Below are 23,117 nucleotides of genomic sequence, written 5' to 3'. Positions count from 1 at the left end.
GGGGCCCGGCAAGCTTCTCATTAATTGGGAATGCTCAAATTTAAATACATTTATTTTAAAAAATCCCTTCTCGTTCTCGTTGTCGTTTACGTTCCCGGTTTAAGGCTGGTTCACAATAAACCGGGAATGAAAACGACAACGAGAACGGGAACGGAAATATTGTTAAAATAAATGTAGTTAAATGTGAGCATTCACAATTAACTATTGTGAACGCTCACATTTAAATACACTTATTTTTTAACATTATTTCCGTTCTCGTTCTCGTTGTCGTTTTCATTTCCGGTTTATTGTGAACCAGCCTTAATATTTACTACGGAAGTCGGTGGCATTTTCATGAATATAGAATTTGGTTGGTGTCGAATTTCAATCACTTGTCAACAAAATAATTTGCTATTTTTAACTGAGATAGACTTAATTGGTTCTTTTTAACTGAGATAGGTTAATTAGCTATTTCTGTCTGGACTAGGCTGAATTGTGGACATTGGTAAGCATTGCTACACCTAAAATACTGTACAGAAGTCTTCATTTGTAATGCTACTGAAAAGATTAATATGAGTTAGTATGAAAGAAACCATTTCTTTTTTTCGCAAATAGAAATTAATGAAACGTCATTCCACTGGGAATCAAGTAACGCTAAATTCTACTGATTTTTAATTAATAAACTCGTTAACATCGCAACTGAACGCTTAATTGAAAAGTCACATTTCTTATTCAGAGACAGTGTTGAGATTTAAAGATTGTTCTTTACTCGACAAACAAAGAAAAAAAAAACCTACAACTATTTATATGGGAAACATGACTATTTTGTGTTGTTGATAACTGGAATAAACCACGTTTACGTATTAAACAGGTTAACATACCTGAGATTCTTCACGAGTCTGTTCTCACTGGGTAGATCGAGGAAATTCAGCAGAAACTGCAGTCGTTCGTTAATTTCAGACGTTCCCATACTAAAGATCCAGCCGAAGTACATCATTGTTTCTCGAATGGAGAATTCGCCATACAATGCTATTTCCTGTAAAGTAATAAGTTATTATTATTATTTGGTGTTCTTCCTTCAACTCCTTGGTCAGCCCTGGCCTCGTTTACACTATTCCTCCATACTTTCCAATCCTTAATGTTCTCTCACCATCAAATCTATAATAATAATAAAAAGTAAATTATGAAATAGTAATATACGTTACAAGAGCGGTATGTTGACGTTTTCATGTTCGAGGAAAAGATTGAAAAAGCGAAACGTAGTTGAGCTTTTTTAATTTCCGAGAACATGAAAACAAACATACCGCTCGTGTATCGTACATTATTTTGTGCGAAGATCGTTTATTACATATCTGAAAGACGAATTTCTAATTAGTTGCAATGAAATCTCCATCTTGGTTTCTGTTTAATGACGGCAACTTTAGAAAACAAAAATATCTATACTCCAGCAGGCCGTGATATACGTCTGTCTTTTTTTCCCCCCAGTCTATAAATGCGAACTTAAAACAAACGGTAAGGTTATGTAATGATTTATTTTTTCATTTTAATATTTTAACAATATTATTTATATAACATATTGCAGTAATAACATCGGCATCTGGAATCTTGTTGATTTTTTCACGGCTTCCTTAATGTTACTTGTATCAGGAATACAATAGCTTTCGTGGAGTAGTAGACTTTACTTAATTTTTGCAAATATTTAAAAACAATAATTAACATTGCAATTTAGGTGAAATTGCAGTGGTAAGTTTCCAATTTATAATTATTACTATGTTAAACGTCTCTAAAAATAATATGTTAAAAGCCTAAAGCAGTAAAATGAATGTCGCGCTTAAGCGGTAAGAAGAGGGAAATTGTTATGTGTGTTACGTTGGGAATACTGAATGTGGTATTTCACACTTACCGCGTATTGGTTCTGTGCGGAAAACAAGCAAATACGCACGATCTCGCACAAAATAATATATCCACTATTTGGCTACACATATATTATTATTGCACTAAATGCTAAGAATAAGCATGTTTTTATAAAAAAATAAAGAGCAATTCATATTAGATTATTTCCTTTAATGATAACAGGGAACGTTTTGAGAATGGGCCATTCTAGAAGTATACAGTTTTATGAACCGAAAAGATGCACCCTATGAATTGATCTCAGGGTCAAATATCGCTAAGGAATAAGAAGAAGATAACGAAAAAGGAATAGTAGGCCTAGTAAGGCATTTCTCAAACTATGGTCCGCATACTACCTGTAGTCCTCGAGGTCTGCCTTTGTGGTCCTTCAAAAAGAACAGAAGAAAAAATGAAATTGAAACAAATTGCATATCACACTATAGCTGAAAATCTCAGAGTTTGGAAATGATACATGGCAATCGCCTTTCACTTTTTCTCCCAGTACTGACATTTTATGAAATTTATAACCCTACCCGTTTACTGACTTCCCACTCTACTCTCAGCAACAAAAGACAGATTTAAAGCACTCTAAACGTGGTCTTTCTTCTTGCCATCTTTTCCCTGTACATCAGCTGATGACATGTGGCTAAGTACATTGGCATATCTTTCAGATGTGTTCTCAACACTAAATCTCTCTCTACAAGGTAATTCTTTGACTGTTCTCAATGCGCATGAGAAAATAAAGGTGTCCGAGAGAAAACTTGGTTTGTGGTCAGTTCCGTAAAACCTTAGAGTCTTTTTTGATTGAAAATGACTTCATTATTGGAAAATAATTATGCAATGACTTATGTTCGCATCTCGAAACTCTGAGGTCACAATTTGAAACTTATTTTCCAAGTAAATATGACGAATTTTCATGGGTTCGTGATCCCTTTCATTGCGATATTGAAACTAACAAACTTTCATTGAGTGAAAGAGAACAGCTAATTGAACTCTCGAATGATACCGAACTTAAAATGAAATTCCAAGCGGAAGGTATGGTTAATTTCTGGACCTCATCACAAGTGAAAAGAGAATATAGTGAACTGTACAATGGTGTTTTATAGATTATAATTCAGTTTGCTTTCACGTCTGCGTGAGAAAGGGTTTTCATCACTAACTCTAATAAAAACAAAGTACCAAAATCGACTCGATGTATGTCAAGATCTCCAACTTAAGCTTACCAGTAAACATCCAGATATAGAACAACTGTACAAAAATCGGCACATTTATCTATCTCATTAATGTGAGTACCAACATTTATATATTTTGTTTGGTTAATAAGTTAAAGATTATTCAAACTCTAATAGCCTTGATTTATTAAAAAGCGAAAATGATTTTTTTCTATTAATATTAACTTCATTAGTTAATACTAATATAAAATTAAATGAATTAAATTAATATTAAATTAATTTTAATTAATTAGTTCTGTTTTAAAATATAAGTATACTAATATTAAAAGATGCAACAAAATGATAAATTTGCTTTCGAAGGGAACAAGAGTAAGGTGGTCCGCGGATCTTTTGTGATTTAAAAAAAAAGTGGTCCCCACTTCAATAAAGTTTGAGAAACACTGGTCTAGTACATTTTAAGTGGTTTCAACTTGATATAAGTAGCAACTAATATAGGGTAAATGGGACCTATTTCCGGATAGTTCAGAGAATTCCACTTATTATATACCCTGTATAACTGTTTCAGGTAAATAAAACGCATTACATACTTTACATGACTAACATTGGAACTATTTTAATTCGAATATTATTTAAAATAATTTTCATTTTGTTTTGAAATTTGTCTTGCAAATGTCCTAGAATAGGAACATGTGTACGTATTCTAGGAAAAACGTTTTTTGCACGTGTCCTATTTCCGGACAATATGTTCCAAAGTATTTAAATTGTCAAACTCTGTTACGTAGTGCAATAAAATGATTGGAATTTATCTTCCGTCTAAGGGACTGGTTGTTCTATGATGTTTCTTCATTGCCATATCTGCAGTGCTTGGGAAAAGTGACATAAGTCAGTTTCCACTGGTTTATGTCGATTTGATTTTTTTTCTGTATGAATTATTGTAATGGGAGAAATACTTATGTATTTTTTTCCAAGCGAGCAGATGTTCCGTAAGTTGTCAATAAATTATCAAAAAAGGTTTGTGGAAACTGACTTATGTCACTTTTCCCGAGCACTGCAGATATACAGTGCGAGCGAGAAGTCTCTCCGCAGTGCTTCTGTAGCCACGGTGCAGCCGAGAATCCACTGGGCAGAGAATTCAAGTGGCAGCACTGACCGCTAAGCATATGATTGACTGGGGATGTGAAGTTATCAAACCGGAATTAATGGGGAAGTGTCAACTTTCTACAAGATTATGTACCAGCTGTCTACAGGACTACTATAACTCATGGAGCTGCGGAGGGACTTTTGGATCGCACTGTATAAGGCTATAAATAATAGGCATAGTGTCACCTTGTCTACTGAGGAGGGTCTTAGTTCACATACCCACGGCCTTGTCTAAGGGATATACCTACCTTCGGCTAATTGCAACATTCTGTTACAGCGTTCACTAAGGTCATTGACTATACCCTATACTGTAGTGTTCAGTTTTCTCCACATTGTAAATGTTTTCCGATTTGTTGAATTGTTTATTGTTTATTGTTAGTAAAATAACATGGACAAAAATACAATCTTAGTTCTTCCCTGAAGGAGTAAAAAAACTCGTGCTCAGGGAGATATCTAAACACAAAGATAAACACAAAGATAATTTTTTGACACAAACTGGGTCAGGAAAAAAAGTTACAGGAATAAATTAAATTTAAAAATACAATTTCAATTTTAACAATTTAAGTCATAGAAATACATATACATATTAAATCAATATATATTCTTTAAAAATTAAATTCGTAACGCTATTTTTTTTCATTTCTGATACTAAAACTTTCCAAATTTGGGTATTTATCAATTATTTTATTGTATAACCTTGAACCAAAGTAGGTACCATGGCTCAGAGCTGTGCTTGTGAAATGCTTTGGTTCCTCTAGTCGTATAAAATCGGATCTTTTAGTTCCATATTTATGTTGATACAATTTGAATTTATTACGATTTTTATGTATGAAGATTAATAAGGCAATATAATAAATCTGTTTAATTTTCAAAACATTAAAATCAGTAAACAAAAGCTCAGATGAGTAATCAATTGATTTATTAAGGCATATTTTAATAATTCTTTTCTGAATAATTATTAGTGGAGTGAGATCAGAAATACATGCACGTCCCCACCTTAAAATTCCATACTGGAGAATGGATTGAAATAAAGCTAAATAAATGAGACGTAAAATATTAATTGGTAAATATGACCGAAGTATAACAAAGATATAAATTGTTTTACGTAATCTATTGCATAAATATGTAATATGTTTGTTCCATCGTAAGTGCTGGTCGGTTGTAATGCCTAAATACTTAACTTCTGAGAATTCGGTTAATATGAGACATTCACAATTTTGAGAAAAACAATCTGAATGATGAATTTTCAGCCTAAAGAAAGATTGAGGAGATTCAAGACCACTGGATTGTCGTTTTCATGTACGAGTACACTGTGTGATGAAGTGTAAAATTCTGGCAAACCCTTTCCTCTATGTAGAATAAGTGTCTCAGAAGTCTTAATTGGAAAGCTTTTGTTCTTTTTAAAAATCCACTTAGGCTATAAATTTCCTACCTATACATCTTGCTTCACTGTTGAATTTGTGACCATATTCAGAAAACTCTGCCTATTTTTCTAACATTTGTTTGGGTTGAAAATCTCTTCCGAGAAACATACCGGTATTTCTTTCTTGAAAGAAAGTCAATGGCTCTAGTTTGCAAGGACTGACGCCGTCCAAAATATTCTGTTCATGACAACTTGACCTGATAGGCACAAGATGATCTTGTATATTAACCTTTCCTATATTCTTTCATTGCTTCTTTCATATCATCCTCATACCATATTGTCCTGCCTTCCAAGAAAAGGAACTCTTGGCTTCAGTAACATCAATGAAATGGCATATTCCATTCAGAAGTCGTTTGATAATTTGTCTTCCAATATTTTCTCTTAAAATAACATGCATAAAATTATGATCTTTTTTATGTTTCTGTCCGGAATTAGAAATATACATATACTCCTTCAGTAAATAGGAACATTGCACTAATTATGCCAAATTCCCGAGAAAACGTGCCCTCAGCGTTAAAAAAGAAATTGACACCACATCAAACCTTCGGATTGAAAACATAATAAACACTTTGCAAAACAATTTTATCTTATTTACAGATAACCATTTACCGCTCAATATTCTAACAGGACGAAATATAAAGATATTCTAATAACTTTTGCTTACTTTCCGCTATCTGGAGCTCGGATTTCATACACAATCTCACTCCTGTGTGTCATTATCAGCCCGAGAATGTTACTGCTTTCTATGAACTAGGTAAATGAACGCGTAAAGGATTCTCTATAAGCACAGAATAACACACCGCTAGGAGTGTTCGGAAATAGGACCTATCCGGCAATTGGCTCCCTTACCCTAATAATACATTATGAATTAAGAAATGAGAGAGATTAGTATGTAATCTTTGTTAGATGTTAGTGTTGATGTTCTCTGTGGCATTATACAAACTGAAAAGTTAATGTATTTTTTTTTTTTTACTTTTTTTCCTTCTATTCTTCACTAATTGGACGAGCTATGTGTTTCTAATTCATAGTAAAACTGTCTCACGAGTTTAGTATTTCCATATCTCTGCTTTACATGATGGTCTACATTATCTGTCTCCTATATTCTATGCAATTAAGTATTGTGATGATATTAAGTTATCTATTGAATTTAATAGCATTGCGATGCTGCAAAAAATTTTATTTCGAGATTTTCGCTGATGTACACCCCAAGACAAAGAAAAAGGAAGACTCTTGAAGTCAGATTTCGTCTAAGTCTTACTCGGCCGTGCGCCCAATTCACAGTAGATTGAAATCTACTTTTGACATGTAGTTGGCCTAACCTGCGATATAACGTATGAACTCAATTGTATGGCTATGTTTAGCGTTAGCTTAGTGATAAAGTACGGAATGCTGATCGCTAACGAGCGAAGAGTACGTAGATTCGATTCCTCCTTGATGCGATTTTTGTAACATTTCACTATTTCATTAAATAATGACTTTCAATAAACATTTTGTTTTCAACCTCATTGCTTCATAGCATCAACCTTATTTCCTAATACAAAATATATAATATCATAATGCGTTTCGATCAGTTTTACTTCATTGCAGTATTGTTAGTAGTCGTAGATGGATGCGCGCGCAAATAAGGAGAAGCACATGCCTGTATTTTGTTTTCTGTCATCATATTGAGTTCTACCATGGCTGATCGCACACACAAGGACGTAAGCACAAGGAAATCACCCCTACTCTTGTTAATAGTGCCGATTATTCGATTGCCCAGGCTGTAAGGAGGATCGGCGTGTCTGTTTCTACAGCCCACAGGTGGGAGCAATTATCCAGGGAAGGAGTTGAACACCGTCGTCCAGGTTCTGGAAGAAGACGTGTGTGTCTACTTCTGAGCAGAATTCAGCTCTGGTTGCAGAAGCATTCAGGAATCCTCACCCTGAGACCTGCACAATGGCCCAGCCCATGGGCTGCTTCCGCACTGGACCGCACTGGGCTTCACAGTCTCGCACGGAACAAGCCCGTGACGTCACAGCACGGGCCGGGCTGGACTTCTTGCGAAGCGATTTTGTGCGGTGGGCTGGTATTAAGGCATCGAGCCCAAGTCTCTTCTGCTATCACTTACTTATTGATTGAGTTTGCGCGAGATTGTGCTTGCGTGTGCGGTTCGATCAACGACCAGCAACGGTTTCAAACGTTTTTATTTTAGTTTTTGATTTCTGATTTTCAAGGAGTCCAAATAATAGTACATCGAAAAGAAAATACAGTCTCTGTCATAAAGGTTTTCTGAGTTGAGATGTCGTGATCTACTGGTAGATTGGTAGACCATGGCATCTCAGCCCTGAAAACCTCCATCACAGATATCGGCCTCAAACCCTACATTCTAAAATACAGTTTGACTAGAGAGAAAGTAGTGAAGGAAAAAATCGCTGCTAGAGAGTTTAAAACAACAGAGTCGGATGGAAACTTAGAAAGTATCATTAGGACAGTTTTTAAATTTGTGTTCTAGAGAGCAGTGGAAAATAGTCTAACTTTGTATGTTACCCGGTATGCGGCGAAATGTAGCCTATGCTCATGGAATGGGTTTTTTACTGGTCCTTCATATATTTCCCGTCATTTATGCGTTATAAATCACAAAACTAGAAGTAACTATGGGAAATGTGTATCCATACCGTCCCAGTAGTTGATAACCGAGAAATGTGTGCATGGGATTTGAGGTCATTTGGGACAGTTGACGGCGAATGCTTTCTGGTTCTTGCACAGACGTTAAAAATTCTGGAGTTACGTATGAAAAAGTGAGTGCCAAACATGCCATCCCCCATTCGACAACAGTGTCCCGACACACGGCGCAAAATATCGATTTAATTGTTTACACTTTTTGGAAATAAAATTTATTTGTGAGATCGCTATTGGAGAACTCAAATAGTGTTCAATTTGATTTTTAATTCCTGTTGCCAAATTCCAAATCACTATTGGAATGAAATGGAATTGACTTTCGAGAGGGGCACTATGACCCAGCACTGCGATCTTTCAAGATATATTGCGCTAACCCGCATTCCCAAACCCACACCGGCTGACTACACTAAGGTTCGCTGGGTACCCAGATTTCGAACAGACAACCTCACTCGTCCTTAGGTCAGTCCTATCCGTGCGTCGCCAGCCGGTGTTCGAGGAATGTTATGGAATGGTGACGGAGTGGAGAAATGTTGACGGAATGTAGATGGCTGATATGGCGAAAAGAGAAAACCTCGAGAAAAACCCCAACTGCGACCTAGTCCGCCACAAGTGTGAATTTTCAATGAAAAATCTCAAGTCTGATCGGAACTGGAACCCGGACAGGCTGCGTGACAGGCTGAAGATCTGACTACTTAGACCAGGTATGCTCATTCTTTGACTCCCGATTACGTTCTGTAATCGCAACCTTCGAATGTAGAGCGTGCTGTTCCTCGTTCCAAGCTCGACGGATGACTGCGGAAGGCAGTTCAAGTACTTAGTAAACGTACGAACATTGCGGGACAATGACACAGTCAGAACATTTAGTAAGCAAACGATCATTCCGTTACAGTGTGGGAGGAAGACTATTTTTGTTGTGAAAACGTAAACTGTTTACTATGTTGTAAGGTATTGTCAGGAATACTACTGAGCAACATAAAACATTATACGCTCTGCCATCCAGAACATGCCGAAGTGACAGGGAAGCTGTTTTCTGTAATATGTATTCATATATCAACATTATTATTATTATTATTATTATTATTATTATTATTATTATTATTATTATTATTATTATTATTACTAGTACAATTATTGTTATTGTGGTGATTTTATTCCAACAGAAATACATGTTATGATAAAATATTTTTTCAGGGGTGCAACGTGCATTACAGTTTCAAGAATTGAAAGCACTTCATCATACGCCAAACATTGAAGAGAGTCGAACAATTCAGAGTCTACGTTTAGGAGCAAGTTATGTATTATGTTGGAAATTAGCTAAGGCACTAAAAAGCCTTGTGAACTTGTAAAGAATTCTATGTTGTCTGAACAAAATATAGTTAATTACATCTCACTACTGGAACAGCTCAAATGTGAATTCACAGAACATGGATTTAATGATTTTAGGCGTATGGAAAGTAATATTAATCTTTTTGTTAATCCTGTCATAGTAAATTTAGTACAATCTGTGAGAGTGCAGTTCCATAACGAGTTAATTGATTTACAAAGTCACGTAGAATTCAGAACTAAATGTGGAGAATATGACATGCCAAGCATAGAAGTATTCAAAAATGAAATAAACGCAATATCCCAATATGAGCTTATTCGCTGTCACTCGAAATATGTGTGCAAACAATTATTTTCGAGAATGAAGGTTGCTGAATCCAAAAATCCAAACACTGATCCCGATTAACAGATGAGAATCTTTTGTGCATTGCAGTAAATTCGTTGGAAATAGATTTCCAATTACTTGCATAAAAGAATATGCCTACACATGTTGAATGTGGAATACGAAAATAACATTATCTATGTTATAATAGTATCATAACTGTATAAAATATAATAAATAATGTAGTAACTGAATATTTCCTTTTTCAAATTCAGTTTATTATCCGTATTTGTAAGACAGTGAGAGCGATGCCACGGGCGGTGCTGCAAGGTAGTTGTGGAGCCCAGTTCCTATACTGTGTGTGTTATGCAGTGCAGCATCATCCGTGTAATCGGCGCTTTTACAATTTTGAGCATACCTGACTTAGACCTTGCAAGAGTTTCCAATGAATATTACAATAGACGTGAATCAGTGAAGGCTACAGGAAATATGTCACGAAGGTACTGTCCGACCGAATAGTTATGTCGCATCTCGGTTTCCCCCACCCGTTTCTGCTCGTCCCTCTGTAAAGGCCTTTTTCCTGAAAATATTTGCTGTATAGAATTATAATTCTACGTGATATTATTCAACTATTTAAAACATTTTAAAGAAAAGAGTCCCGATAAATAAGTAATTTTCACGTAATTTCCCCCCACCCCATTTCGACGACCCTGCGACATATTAACGACCTGTGTATTAGATTGTCAAGAGTAATCTATTATAGCGATGTGCCAAAGCGCATATGATATTTCCATGCAGAAATTCTGCGCCATCATATGATGAAGGATCGGTGGAGCGGTGATTTAAGACGGCGCTCATTCCGTCGGATCCCGGCCACTTAGTCATCCGTAATGAGTGCACCTCTGCACATTAGTGTGTTGGACATTGTGCCACTGTCACACATCTGTGACAGTGCATGAGGGTTGGCCACTAAAGGGAAACTAAGAGGTGGAGCTTAAACTGAGAGGATTCAATATAGCATTGAAATTGGAATCCGGTATGGCTTAGTGGGTAGAGCGTCAGCAAGTAAGCTAAAACCCGGGTTCGAATCCCGGTGCCGGAGAGAATTTTTCTCCGCTCCACCGATCCTTCATCATAAGAGTAATCTATTTATTAAGGAGAAGATACCGTGTACGTAAAGAATTTCTTAAAACCTCATATTTTTCTTTTTTAGACAGTACAATTACTTATGGTATTGTTAGTGGAGAAATTGTCATAAAATTGATCAAGTTTCCCCCCCCCCCAAAAGAGACAATATGAATTTTGATCGATTCTGATTTTAATGCTCACTGGAGACCTTTATTTACTTCTGAAAAAAATAACTGTTGTTAATTTATATATTTTCCATTGTTTGATTAAAATTAAATCAAATTTAAAGTTATCTACATAGTGAGATTCATCATTTTCATACAAGATATAATTATCACCTTGTGACTCCTAGGGTTAGATTAGCCAAGTTTAAGCAATGGTTTGCATCTATTGCATTTCTATGTTTAATAAACTTACTTATAGTGTAAATATTGTAATTTTAATATATTTAGGTATGTTATTCGTAACTAGTTAAAAACTCTTTTTATGATATAAATGAATTCATGGAAACTAGCGTTGATATAGTATTTTAGTTAGTTAATTTGTTTTCCTTTTGACTTTGTCTATGTATCTCTGATACGTGCAAGTCCACTCAATAGAATGCAGAATACTTTCAAAGAAGGATTGCTAACAAATATTTCTGACTATTATACCACTGTTTGATGTTACCTCCCAAGTCCATAATATTTAACTTCTCTGATACTACTCGCGTAAGAGAAACAACTGATACATAATCAAATCTAGCAGCGGAAACTTTAAGAAAAATCATTTTAAAACTATGTATTCATAACTTAGACATTTTGGGATCCGCTCTGCAAACCCTGTAACGTGTACGGGTTTCATTAAAAATTGCGTTTTCAGATTACGATGAACCCCGTTAAGAACAAAAATGATTTATCCTAGCCAATTTTTTTTCGGGATTACAGTTTTGAAGGTATCTTATTCTAAGACGACAGTGCTTTCAGAAAATAGTAACTGCTACAAGATAAAGAAAGAAAATTCTTGGTCGATCAGACAGCTCTTGAACATACTTCATTGACGACTTCCAACATTAAAATATTATAGACTTTCTCTATCTTGAGACAAAAGAAATTACGAGTTTAAGCGATAAACCATTTCATTTTTACTTACACGTCCCTTATAAAGGGAATGTCTAATTAGGAATATCACAGACAACTTGTACTATGTTAGTTAATGTTAAACACATAAGGGTACGTACACGTTGAAGCGACGATAAACGACAAAAGAAGCAGCGATGCTATATCAGGGAGAATTGAAGCATGCATTGTTATTGAGGTGTGCATATTGGAGTAACGATAAAAGCGAAGATACACGATAAAAGTGACGAAAAAGATAAGTTCCATTTTCTACGCTCTTGTCGTTCATATGATCTCTGATTAAGATAATATTAATCTGTATAATTACCGGTGGTTGTCAATATATCCGAATATTAATCGATTTATTATTATTTCGGCATATTAAATTAATTATTGTAGATATTGGCAAATTGATCAGTTGTGTATTTATTTGTCATATGTTACATGATCACAAGAACCAATCACAACACAACGAATTTATACTATCTTTGGGATGAGAAACTGGTCTAATTTTGTACGTATTTAAGTTATATTAACCTTGAACTTAGCAGCTGATATTTCCTATAATCTTCTTTTATTAAGTGGATGCATAGAATATCTTCTACTGATAAATCAAAATGTTCGCTTCCCGCGTCCTCGTCGCTCCGATATGAACACTTGATTCTTTGATAATACCAAAGCGTCGCTAGATCGTTTCTTTTATCGTTTATCGTTGCTCCAACGTGTACGTATCCTTAGAAATAATGTTACAGTAATAAAATACAAAGGGTTCTGTTTACTCTACACATGCATACGAAAATAATGTTTTCAGAATTATGAACTCTGTGATGCTAACATACCTGAGGCATATAACCAACTCTTCTGCCTGGAACGCCGCTGCCCTTGGTACCCGGTTTGCCTCCTAGCACATAGATCTCTCCTGTGTTAAGACGACGCCTTCCAACAATGCAACTGAGCAAAGTTGTCTTTCCACAGCCACTGGCTCCAAGCAGTCCGTATCTGAAACACATGACCACGATCGAGGTGAAAGAACTATATAATCTTATCACCCACTGTAATAACTAATAACATCAGCATGTTAATATTACAGTTACCTGACCATTATCATTAACAATGTATACTTTCTCAAATGATTTATAACAGTGGTCGTTAGCACTCGCTGAAATGGGTACCGGATAAGGAGTATATCGAAATAAGCACGGCGGTGCAGAAAGGAGAAGGAGAAAACTTCCTTAGCTGGTGGGGACGGTCAGTGGATGGTAGTCTGTAGCTAGCAGACGAGAACTATATTTGCAGCACCATTAAACATTATAATGTCGTAGCTCCTACGATAATCAATCAATCAATCAATCAATCAATCAATCAATCGCGATATAATTTTTAGGATCCATATATAAATGTCTAAGGAAGGCATGGAAAAAAAAATTCGAAATCAAAATCTTCACTGGAAAGTGGGGAAGAAATCCTAACTTGGAAGTGACCTGTTCAAAATATACATTGATACCCTCAAAAGTTGGAAATCAGTAAACTTGTTTATTTTTCATTTCAGATGGGGATCAAAACGAGAAAATTTTTTGGAAAGAATGAAAATTAGTTTTAAAAGTGGTTGCTATTCAAAATCTTTATTAGTTTCCGAGTTACCGCGAGTTAAAAAAGGGGCATTTTCGCCTGGTGGACTTCCGTATGCAGAGTGACTTTTGTCTGTTAGAACTGCGTATTCTCATATAAATCATCACGCTGATTTCAAATTTGTTTTCGTAATGTTTACATTATTTAAAGTTTACGAGTTAATCGTGAGTTTTGAAATTTAACAAAAATAGTTCCATTACATAAATAATACAGTACTTATGCTGATTAAACACTATTATGACATATTTTGAAATTCATAAAAATGAAAAGCATATCATAGTAGTCTTTATATTTATTATTGGTACTACTACTACTACTATACTACTACTATACTACTATACTATACTACTACACTACTACTACTACTATACCACTATACTATACTACTACACTACTACTACTACTACTACTACTATACTATACTACTACACTACTACTACTACTATACTACTACACTACTACTACTACTATACTACTATACTATACTACTACTACTACTACTACTACTATACTACCACTATACTACCACTATACTACCACTATACTACCACTATACTACCACTATACCACTATACTACCACTATAATACCACTAAACCACTATACCACCACTATACCACCACTATACCACCACTATACCACTACTATACCACTATACCACTACTATACCACTATACCACTACTATACCACTACTACACTACTACTACTACTACTACTACTACTACTACCACCACTACCACTACCACTACTATACTACTACACTACTACTACTACTATACTACTACTACTATACTACTACTACTACTACTATACTACTACACTACTACTACTACTACTACACTACTACTACTACTACTATACTACTACTACTACTACTACTACTACTATACTACTACTACTACTATACTACTACTATACTACTACTACTACTACTACTACTACTATTATTATTATTATTATTATTAATCCAGACTTTTGAGATGAGCAGGGCATGCAGCACGTATGGGCGAATCCAGAAATGCATATAGAGTGTTAGTTGGGGAGGCCGAGACGTAAATTGGAGAATAATATTAAAATGGATTTGAGAGAGGTGGGATATGACGGTATGGACTGGATTAATCTTGCTCAGGATAGGGACCGATGGCGGGCTTATGTGATGGCGGAAATGAACCTCCGGGTTCCCTAAAAGCCATAAGTAATTTATTATTATTATTATTATTATTATTATTATTATTATTATTATTATTATTATTATTATTATTATTATTATTATGTGGAGTGAAGCTATCTTGTTTCATTTTCGTGCCTTAGCACAAGGCCTATTCCACTTCAAACCTATCGAGATTTCATATTACTATCTCCATTTTTTTTTCGGGGACTTTCAACTCTAAAATAAATTGTATTCGTGTATATCTAGAAATCTAATTTCGGAAGATACTAAATTACGAAATTTTCGAAAAATCATTCATATTAATTCCTTGGATCAATCTACTTCCGGTTCTAATCGTTCATATTATTTAGTCTTGGGCTCAGCTAAAAGGTAAAAATTCTAGTGAAATAATAAGATATTAAACATATCAGAATTTGTGACTTGTCGTCTTCTTTTACTAGGCCCCTCAATTTCAGAAGATAGTTATATTTTGAAGTTATTGACGTTATAAATGAACATGCTGAGTATTTATTAATTATATATAATATGCTTATTTGAATGCATACGTGATCATTGTGTGCTTCATTAACTGTTATTGCTGAATTTCACTAAGTTACGTAATTTCCGCCACTGGAATACCGCATACCTGCCAGCAGCCACGGGTGCATTAGAATGCTTGCGGGTAACAGACGCTAGTCCGAGGATGCACTGTGCTTATGACCGCTGGTTTATAGCCTAGTGGGCTCGTTATATTCAGATTGATATTTTTGCGTAAATTTTCTCGTCGCAATAAGTAAAACACAAAATAATTAAAATTAATTTAACACCGTATTTAAGATTTTCATTTACGTTCCTGGATATAAGTGCCTGCGAGCAAAAAAATTTTAGGAAGAATTACTGAAAGGTTAATAGAGAAACTGCATTGTCTATGCGCTACAAGTGTTCAGTGCAGTGTTGACGCGTCAAAAATATTACCTTTGCCTCTTTCGAATTTTCCACGTGTAAATTAACGGAAAATACTACACGTTAGCTCTGATCTAATGTTCTCTTTAGAAAGAAACACTTTCCCTACTATTGGATTCGTATTCAAATTTTCCTTACAATAGTAGCCTAAAGAGCAACCAACATCTGAACATTTTAGAATAAAATTGTAAATCTTAAGCCGCGTTCCCACTTTTGCAACTGCGCAGCAATAATGAGAGGCAAACAACAGTTGCCAGTTAAAACTGCAGATTCTCTTGCACACATCTCGTTTCTATTTGCGCACATATTCATTTTAAATAAGCAAATATCACAAAGGAAGGAATGAAACTAGAATCGTGATTGAGGAAGAGAGCTGGACGAAAAATCACTTTTTTTTTTTTATTTACGCGGACGTCAAGATCAGATTTTGAAATTAAATTACAATTGATTGGACAAGAAAGAATATTTTTTTCCGTGAAGCAGTTTCAGCAGTTACCAGACTGGCCATGTGTGTAAGGTTTTCAGTCACTGGTTACAGCGTTCCAAATTTAAGATTCACTTTCAAATTATTAGATCCTACTATTTCACAATATAAAAGAAGTTTTCCGACGATTGTGAAGGCTCTCTAAACTCACGTAAAAGTAAGATTTTTTAATTATTATTATGTCACTAAATTAATTTATTGTGAAACATACCAAAAAACCAGAAATAAATAAGGCAATAGAACAAAATTATTTTTTTCTGCAAACAAGCACCTTTCTTTCAGGAGCATAATAATTATCTGATTAACATTATTTATGATTAATTGGATTATCGGGACAGAGTGTAATACGTAACGGTAGGGACAGGAGAGCAAATAATCTATTATCTAGGCCTACTTATGGCTTTTAAGGAACTCTGAGGTTCATTGTTGCCCTGACATAAGTCCGCCATCGGTCCCTATCCTGAGCAAGATTAATCCAGTCTCTACCATCATATCTCATCTCCCTCAAATTCATTTTAATATTAACCTCCCATCTACGTCTCGGCCTCCCCAAAGGTATTTTTTCCTCCGGCCTCCCAACTAACACTATATGCATTTCTTGATTCGCCCATACGTGCTACATGCCCTGCCCATCTCAAACGTCTGGATTTAATGTTCCTAATTATGTCAGGTGAAGAATACAATGCGTGCAGTTCTGCGTTGCATAACTATCTCCATTCTCCTGTAACTTCATCCCTCTTACTGCCAAATATTTTCCTAAGCACCTTATTCTCGAACACTCTTAACCTATGTTCCTCTCTCAAAGTGATAGTCCAAGTTTCACAACTATACAGAACAACCGGTAATATAACTACTTTCTAAATTATAACTTTCAGCTTTTTTGAAAGCAGACTGGATGGCAAAAACTTCTCATCGAATAATTACAGACATTTCCCATATTTATTCTGCGTTTAATTTCCTCTCGAGTGTCATTTGTATTTGTTACTCTTGCTCCAAGATATTTGAATTTTTCCATCTTTTCGAAGGATATATTTTCAGTTTTTATATTCCTATTTCGTAAAATGTTCTGGACACGAGACATAATCATATACACTGTCTTTTCGGGATTTACTTCCAAACCTCTATCTGTACTTGCTTCAAGTAAAATTAAAAATAAATGAGTGAATAAGTGAGTGAATATGTAAGTGAAGGAATAAGTGAATGAATACGTGGATGAATAAATAAATAAATAAATAATAAATAAATAAATAAATAAGTGATTGAATAAATAAGCGAATAAATGAATGAATAAATAAATAAATAATTGAATAATTAAGTAATTAAATAAATGAATAAATAAATAAATAATTGAATAAATAAACAAATAAATAAATAATTGAATAAATAAACAAATAAATAAATAAGTGATCTAAGAAATACATAAGGGAATATAATTATATATGAATAAATATTTCTTTAAAAGCCATAAGTAAGTAGGCCTAAGGAATGGATTATTTGCTCTCCTGTCCCTACCGTTACGTTTATACTCTGTCCCGATAACCCAATTAATCATAAATAATGTTAACCAGATAATTATTATGCTCCCGAAAAAAAGGTGCTTGTTTGCAGAAAAAAATACTTTTCTTCCTATTGCCTTATTTATTTTTGTTTTTTGGTATGTTTCACAATAAATTAATTTAGTGACATAATAAAAATTTAAAAAATCTTACTTTTACGTAGCTTAAAGAGCCTTCACAATCGTCGGAAAACTTCTTTTATATTGTGAAATAGTAGGATCTAATAATTTGAAAGTGAATCTTAAATTTGGAACGCTGTCACCAGTGACTGAAAACCTTACACACATGGCCAGTCTGGTAACTGCTGAAACTGCTTCACGGAAAAAAAATTCTTTCTTGTCCAATCAATTGTAATTTAATTTCAAAATCTGATCTTGACGTCCGCGTAAATAAAAAAATAAGTGATTTTTCGTCCAGCTCACTTCCTCAATCACGATTCTAGTTTCATCCCTTCCTTTGTGATATTTGCTTATCCAAAATGAATATGTGCGCACATAGAAACGAGATGTGCGCAAGAGAATCTGCAGTTTTAACTGGCAACTGTTGTTTGCCTCTCATTATTCCTGCGCAGTTGCAATAGTGGAAACGTGGCTTTAGTGCAATCACTAGAGCGTGGAAACTCTGCTAACCCGGGTTCAAATCCCTTCGCGTCTAAGCGCTATTTATGGTGAACAAGGACGGTGCTTGTTGGTAGGTTTTCGCGGGTCCTGTTTTCTCTACCGGCATTCCACCGTTGCATAATTAATAATCATGCGACGCAATATAGATCGCTTCCCATGATGCAACGGGAGCAGCGCTATGACGGCAAACATATGATAGTTACGCTGCGTCAGTCCTAGAGGAGAACGCTTGGGTGATTGAAGCAAATTCAAATAACCGTCATTGGGATGAAATATATATTTATATTCTGTATATCTTTCTTTGTCATCATATTTTCATTATGTCAAACCTTTATTCCATATTTATCCATGTTTTCATAATATCTGAAGGCCTACATATTATGTAGCTTACACCACTTCATCTTTCGCTAGCAAACACGCCAGCTCCCAACAGTAAGACACGATGAGGAGCTTAGAATCTGTATTAGAACTCATGGTGGCCATTTTGAACACTATCTGCATAATTATGCATGAACTTTGTAAATAAAATTGTAAAAATAAAGTTGTAAGAAGTAAACATAAGTTATATCAATTAAAAATTCCCTCTAATGAAAAAATAAGACGATACTTAGAGTTATATGAAATTTTTGCTTACTTTTTAGGTCCTCTATCAATTTCTCAAAAGTTTTCCACATAGTCTACTAGTTAACATCCTGAGGTCTATATGTAGATGACGGTAACTTTTCGTAAATTAGATCTCTTCTTCACTGATGATGTCTCTGATAACTAAATTGTCCGCTTACAGGAATAAATGATTATAGCACGTGATGACATAAACATTTCCAACCAAGTGCTAAATCAACAGCAAAAAGAAACAAGATAAGAAGAAAGTTCCCTTAAGAAGCTTCTGGATAGCTGGTTGAATCGGAGAAGTCCTAATTTTTGGCTTACATTCGTCATTGGAAGGCGAAAAAGATGCAGGAAATAGTAGTAAACTTTGTTAAAGTTATCAATAAAATTGAGCTTAATCCACTTGACGATGGACGATGGAATCCAAAAGAAATTTGAAATTTTAGTTTTTGTATAGCCTATCATAGTTTTGAATAATTATAAACTGAGGCAATCGGATGTCAATGGCGAATTTTCGTTTTGTCTACTTTTGCTAACCGGAACTCTGATTTGTACTGGAAATCACTTTTGAAACAACGGAACTCGAGGTTACATAACTGAAGCGTTATGAGCGAGCCAGTACTACGTAACCTTCACTTCCATGTCTCAAGCACTTGAAGATGGTGCTTCTCATGCGTGAACCACCGTGTACGATCGTCTCACTTTCCCTTTCACCTTTCTCCGTGTGATATAACAAGAAAGTGAAGCGATTACATAACTCTGTGACCATCTTGCGCGCAATATGTGGGTCATGAGGAGAGAGAAGCGAATCGGGCCATCACAAAGCCTCGGGCAACGTTGACAGATTTATTGTAAGTACATAATTCCTTAAAAATCAATTGTGGGAGAGGAAGAAGTACGCTATGGAGCAATCATAAGCGCATACGAAACACATAAAATGTTTTAAATTAGTTATGTACATTTGCGAATAAAAATAGTATACTATCGTAACATATCGAAAGAATCACATCAGAAAGGCGTATAAAAATTTTTCATTGTTGAAATATTCTAATGGAACCTATTTATGTTTGAAAACAGTAGTTTGAGAGTTACAATGGACATGAAAAAGAATCAAAGAAAGTACCTTGATAGTAGACAACGACAGGAAAAAATCATTCCATATTTAACCTATATGGCTCCAATGTAAAATTACTCTTTTGTTTATACGTCATTCTGGCATGATGTCCTTGATATAATCTTCAAGAATTTCACCTAATACGCCATTGAGATTTTAAAATATAAGACAAAGAATGGTGAACGGGAGAAGAGTTCGGGGCAGAAGAAGATATCAGATGATAGATGGCATTAAGATATATGGATCATATGCGGAGACTAAGAAGAAGACAGAATGCTGGGTTTGTAGTGAAAGACCTGCCCATGGGCAGAACACTTAGGCTATGTAGGTATGTATGTATGTATGTATGAATGTATGTATGTATATAATAAGACGAATGTGGAACTCTACTTGAAACACAAAGAACATTGAAGACTAGAAACGTAACTAAAACATTATTATTGTAGTGCTAACGCTGTTTTACTGACGAGTCGTGGATCCTGAAACAAGATGTTAAAACAGAGTATAGGCACTGGAAACTGAACGTCCTAGTGTTATACGGACGTCCAATGTAGCAAACGTAGTTATGTGTAGATTTTTCGAATTATTGGAAGAGATAAATTTGTTTCTGGAAATGAGTGGAGAACTTGTTGCAGAGCTGGAAAATACAAATTGATCACAGATAATTATGTTCTGTGGTATTCAAGCTTTCAAAAATATGCTGCCAACTGTCCAATGGCGATCCCGGTCATTTTCTCAGGTTGGCAGTGTGGTCCGGGACTCTGATTTCTTAGAGATGGACTGTTATGTTGAAAATCTCCAGTTGTTTTCTTATGAATGACTTTGAAGACAGATTTCAAGATTTGAATCACCTAAAAATGGTTTTCGATCTATTTGCTACATCGTTTGGCATAAATATTGATGATACTCCCAAAGATGTCCAACTGGAGCTAATCAACTTGAAATGTGGCATTGAGTTGGCTGATAGTTACAGGAACAGACGTAGTTTGCTAGACTTTTACAGCCAAATTCCTAAGTCAAGATTCCCTCGTCTCCATAGGCGTGAGGCATGTTTAATTTCAATGTTTGCTTCGGCCTATGTGTGTGAAGATTTATTTTCAGCTATGAAACGTAACAAAGGCTATGAGAGAACCAACCTCAGTGATCATAACTTAAAGTGTGCATTAAGGTTCAGAGTTGTGTTTCATTATGCCCAAATATAGTTCATATCGTATAAACCAAAAGATGTCAAGAAGCAAGAGCGTGTACTGAGTAAACCTGAAAGTGTCAGACTCTTAACTGAGACATGTATCCATTGCACAATTTATATCACTTTAACTTGAAACCATCTTTCCAGTATTATCGTTGTATTTGTCAATATATTTTGTTTACATTTTTCAACATACTCAGTGTATAAAATACAGCATGTAGGAGTTTCATTTGTAAATTGCTAACTTTCACTGACAATCTATTGTTTCGTTCTTATATAACTACACTTAAAAAGATATTGCAAGTATATGCTACAATTAAATTGTATTTAGTTATGTTGGGTCAATGTATTATTTGTATTTCTATAATCTAATTTAGTGTTGTCACAAGAGGAATAATGAACAGTGTTTATCAAAGCGCATGATATATTCCTCTTTACTATCCGATCATCTATAGCAGGCATGTCAATTGATGCCCACAGGAGCAAGCGTGCGCTTTAGAGCCCAGGAGAGCCTGAGCGCTTTACAGCTGAAAGGAATGAGACAGACAAAAGAGGTGGTATATGCCGCTTGGTCGAGCTATATTCAGGGATGGCCAGCACTGATTCAATAGATAAAGGGAAGAGAACTTATTAAAATTGTATCCATGTTCATTTTTAGATTTGCCTGAGAAGTATAAGTGCATTATAAGAATGTAAGTTTTAATTTTGATGCTCATTTTTCACAAGTTTGATTTTTTTATTCAAAAGAAACATTTTCTCAACTTCACGTATAGAAAAGTGAAATTTTCAGGTATAGGCCTATTTATTTAGTAGCCTTGCAGAATGTTTTCGTAAATCTAATATACCGTATATACCTATTACTGAAGATAGTGTATTGAAAATTTTGAAAATATTCGCATGGAAATTGTTTGTAAGGAAATGAATTAACAAACCAACTACTGTTACATCATAAGTAAAAGATACGTGCCCATGTGTTGTAAAAATTTCAGCTGTTTAGCTTCAGCAGATTTCGAGAAAATAATTAAATATTCTGATGATAGGAAGTTGCTCACAAATATCACCTTAAAAGCATAATGCGATAAGAGTTTTGTTATGTAATATTAGTTACACTTAAAACAGATACAGTACCTAGGTAACTTTGCTTCATACTGTAATATTGTTTTGATTAGTTTATTGATTACTTTTGTAAGGCTAAAGATACCATCAATATAAATTCCAACTTTTCATATCATACTCAATCTCTTTCTTTGGAATATCACTTTCTTTATGAATGATGTGTTTCATCCACTTAATACAGTATAATATTATACTACTATGGAATTTAAGTGAATATTCTTTCTTAACTCTCTATTATGTTATCAAGATTTAAAACACAGGTGCAATATTAAGAAATCAGTGTTAGTACGTTTGTTTTACAGACAATATAGATAATATTAAACAGAAAGAAGCCATATAAAAATAACGACATAAAATTTCACGTTCCGTTTGAAGTTTGTGCACCACTGTTTTCTTAATCCAACAGGTTGCTTATTCATATACACAACCCTTCCTCTTTCCATACTTAGCGCTTGCTGCCCGCGCACGACGTCAAGGTAAAAAAAAATGCGCTTTCTTTGACATCACTGATCTATAGTGTAATGGTAAACTCAACTACAGATTACAGAGACCAGC

General features: G+C 34.8%; 1 protein-coding gene across 2 annotated transcripts in view; it reads right to left on the bottom strand.

Moving 5' to 3' along the window:
• The window catches only part of snu (ABC-type transporter snustorr), a 683,140-nt gene that overhangs the window by 70,363 nt on the left and 589,660 nt on the right, over window positions 1-23,117 (bottom strand). For both annotated transcript variants that reach the window (XM_069841446.1, XM_069841447.1), the window contains exons 3-4: window positions 12,972-13,131; window positions 861-1,015 (exon numbers count right to left, since the gene is read on the bottom strand). In XM_069841446.1, the coding sequence (XP_069697547.1) occupies window positions 861-1,015; window positions 12,972-13,131 (315 nt within the window). The remainder of the gene's footprint in view (window positions 1-860; window positions 1,016-12,971; window positions 13,132-23,117) is intronic.

Source organism: Periplaneta americana, chromosome 12 (genome assembly GCF_040183065.1).
Source record: "Periplaneta americana isolate PAMFEO1 chromosome 12, P.americana_PAMFEO1_priV1, whole genome shotgun sequence".
In the NCBI taxonomy this organism is placed as follows: domain Eukaryota; kingdom Metazoa; phylum Arthropoda; class Insecta; order Blattodea; family Blattidae; genus Periplaneta; species Periplaneta americana.
Note: the sequence above shows the minus strand (reverse complement) of the source record. Positions and strands in the feature narration are given on the sequence as shown.